Source organism: Bison bison, unplaced genomic scaffold (genome assembly GCF_000754665.1).
Source record: "Bison bison bison isolate TAMUID 2011002044 unplaced genomic scaffold, Bison_UMD1.0 scf7180017864088, whole genome shotgun sequence".
Taxonomy (NCBI): domain Eukaryota; kingdom Metazoa; phylum Chordata; class Mammalia; order Artiodactyla; family Bovidae; genus Bison; species Bison bison.
In genome coordinates, this window is record NW_011494660.1 from 305,487 (window position 1) to 309,018 (window position 3,532).

Here is a 3,532-nt window from a genome sequence, read left to right on the forward strand (position 1 = left end):
CAGCAAGGTTCTGGGCTGGCAGGAGCACCACCGGCTCACGGCCCGGCCCGTCTGCCAGTCTGTCACTGGAGGGCCGTGGCCAGGCGAGGCCTGCAGGCTGCCAGAGGGCAGACCCTGAGCTGGGTCAGGGGCTTGGGCTCCGGGAAGCAGAGGCAAGGGTTAGGGAGCACGCTCACCTCGTAAAAGAGCCCCTCGGGGAAGGGCCGGAAGCACTGTGCGCACACGAAGCAGTGCTCGTGGTACAGTTCCCCGTTGCTGTTGACGATCCGCTCGGCAGGGGCGAAGCGTGCCTGGCAGCGCTGGCACACGGCGTTGGCCAAGGCGTTGGACATGTTGCTGGGCAGGAAAAAGGAAGAGGTCAGGACCTGCGGGCCACATTCAAGGGACACGCTTTCTGGGGCAGAGGACAGCACCATCCCCACCCCAGGCTGGCCTTGGCGCCCTGGAGACTCAGTCACGCAGTCGGTCCACGCTGCCCTGCACCGGCTGGGGTCACCCCGGGTGGCTGTCTACACCCCATCCCTGTAGCCACCGTGTGCCAAGGATACACCAGGTGCCAGTGTGTGCAAGGATGCAGTAGCCTTCCCCGATGACAACCCTGCGAGCCCTGCATAGCGTGTCCAGCTCACAGACAGACGAGCAGACACCTGGAGAGAGTGACCCCCCCCGGCCACAGTGGGCAGAGGCAAAGCCCCTCACCCTGGAGCCCCGTCTCTCCCTATACCCTGCAGCCCCCAGTGCCCTTCATGGAGGGTCAGGCGCAGGTCAGGCCACCGCTGGGCTCATGCCAGCCAGAGCAGTCAGGGCTCCAGTCTGGGCCCTCACTCGTGGTGCAGCCAGGGCTGGCCCTTGTGCTCCAAGCCCAGGCTCCCAGCCAGAGAAGGACCCTAATCATGGCCACGAGCGCGTGTTCTGGCCTTTTGATGGTGGACATACAAGCTCTCTATGGGGTGCGCGGCCCACTATAAGCTTGCAGAGGACAGTGTTGTGGTTGTCATTGTCACTGACCTGGCCCCCAAGCTACTCAGTCGTGGAGCTGGGCCATCTCTCAGGGCATCAGGGACACCCGGGCACCCTCCTGCGCCTCCTGTCTCCTACTCAGGGAACCAGAGTGTCTCGGGTACAAAGCATTATCCAGGCACAGGGGAGCAGCCTGGGATTCACATACTTATTTCATCCCTGAGGTCACCCTGCTTTTCTAAGGCTCAGAGAGATTGAGTAACTTGAGCAAACTCACAGAGAAGATGACAAAGTCCAAATGTGAACTCAGGTTGGACCGAGTTCAATGGCTCTTTCCCCTGCACCACGAGTTAGATTCATCCCTGCCCCACCCCCCTCCAAACACAAAACCACCCTACCACGGAGAAAGTGAGACTATGAATATTTGGGAATGGGAGCAGGATGGGAAGCGGGCAACTGCTGTCCCTGGGGCAAGTGATGGCTGTCCTTATGGGAGGCGTGAAAGCCAAACTGAACTCCAGGGGAAATCGCTACAGAGACACACGCTGGCTCCAGCCTAGGGCCCCAGCTCAGAGAGGAGGACAAACCTTGCGGTCAGCCACAAGAGCCTCTACAAATTCCCAGCACCCTAATGCCCGCGACCTTGACTACAAGGCGGCAAACAGACTTTGTCTCTTGTCAGCTCCAGTGGATTGTGGTGGCTGCCTGGAAGGGTGGGCGCAGAAGGGAGGTCAGGCTCAGCGACGAGAGACGCAACCAATCGGCGTGTCATGTAGATTCGTGCAGTGGCGCTCGGCCCATCTTTGGAGGACGTCTTTCCAGCCTGTTCTGCCTCCCGCCATGCTGAACCCCAGCCTTCTCTCAGGGCTACAGCGCCATGAGAAGTCTCAAGTGACACTGCTCGTGCTGGAGTCCCCTGGCAGGATGAGCCCGGGAGGCAGGCTAAGGCTCTGCCTCTCAGGTGGGGGCTGTGGACAATGGGTCTAGCAGAAGGTGCTGCCACTGACACAGAAGGGGAGCTGGGCTGGGGCACCCAGGTAGGACTTCCTCTCTGCTCTGCCAGAGGAGCCCTCATGGCAGGCAAAGGGCCAGAATGCTCTTCAGCAAGCCCTGTCAGGCAAGCAGACCTCCGCCTGCCCTCAGGCATCCCTGGGGGACCAAAGTCACCTCCCATGTCCACATTAAGGCCAAAGGGGTGAGGAAGCAGGACAGACGCAGGAGGGGTTGGGCAGAGCCCAAGTCGACAGGGAGGCTCTGCACGCAGCGGCCACCACCTTCCTTTCCGGCTCACTGCTGGTCACCATGTAGAGGAACAGACAGGACAGGGACTGATCACCCAGGCCCTCAGGAGCTGGGCTGGACTCTCAACACAGGCACAGTTTCCTGTCCCAAGGTCACCGTGAACCTGGAGGCCTTGTCCTCCCAAAACACACACCCAAGGTAGCTGGGAGGAAGTTCCAATGCCTGGCCATGAACAAGACCTTGGCGGGTCTTGGAGAAATCAGAAATCAACAGGAAATCCTGTGACTCTGGGCCTGGAATTCCCCACCCAAAGAACCCAGAAAATGCAGCCAAAACACGTATTCAAGTCCAGCCCCAGGCTTTCAGATTGTTCCCGACGTCTGGACCCTGACCGAGTGAGCGTGCAGCAGGCCCATTGTCAGTTTGCCCCTACAGAGCCCCAGCCTTACCCCAGGGCAGACATTCGGAGACAGCATCTCCACGTGATGGCCACAGCAGCTGGCCCCTAAGAGAGCGGCTGGCTCTGCACTCTGCCTGGGTCCAGCTCCCTGGCTGGGGCCCTAGGAGGCTCAGATCAACAATTTTGCCATCTGTCCCCTACACGGCTCTCAGGTAGGTGGGGCATGGGGGAGACCACCTACCTCCCGCCCCGCTGGTGGCCCCAGCCCAAGTCTTGGTCAGTAGCACCCCCAATGGCACTTCCATGTCTGCATCCCCATGGTCCTTGCTTGGGAACACAGTACTCCAACTCACTGACCAAAGACAGGGGATGGACAGACAAGCCCATGTGCCCGATAACTGGATCACAGCCCCGTAAGAGACGATGCCAGCTGCAGGAGGCAGCCGCTCCAGGCTCAACTTCTTGTGTTTAAGGCCTGACAGCTCTAGCCACCAGTTGTGCCCCTGGAGAAAGGTACCAGCTCCCTGGGGCCTCGTTTCCTCATCCGCAAGGAGGTGGCCAGAGGAGCAGGAACTGCCACTCAGAACTGAAGTAAAGAACTTGCTGCCTACAGCAGACAGCACGCGGAGCACAGGGCCAGACAGGCCAAGCGCTGGATAAAAGAGCTGTTGTTTCCAGCAGCCCAGGGACCTCCCGCCCAGCCCAGCAGTGCTCCCTGCAAGACGGCAAAGGGGGGAGGCAGGGATTCCATGTCCTCCTTCACATTCTGCCCGAGAACGGGGAGTGCAGTCTGCCCAGTTAACATCAGGGAGACACCACCGCCCCACCAGCACCTAGAAGCCAAACCCCATTGCTGGGGGTGGGGGGCGGGGGGCAGGCGTGGAGACTCACCCACAGATGTGCACACTGCCTGAGACGAGCTGGGGCAGC

The 3,532-nt window shown here is 60.5% G+C and overlaps 1 protein-coding gene across 1 annotated transcript in view; it reads right to left on the bottom strand.

The window, feature by feature from the left end:
• Window positions 1-3,532, bottom strand: part of LIMS2 (LIM and senescent cell antigen-like domains 2) — a 24,786-nt gene that overhangs the window by 18,595 nt on the left and 2,659 nt on the right. The window contains exon 2 of the mRNA XM_010837958.1: window positions 177-336. Coding sequence (XP_010836260.1) covers window positions 177-336 — 160 coding nt within the window. The remainder of the gene's footprint in view (window positions 1-176; window positions 337-3,532) is intronic.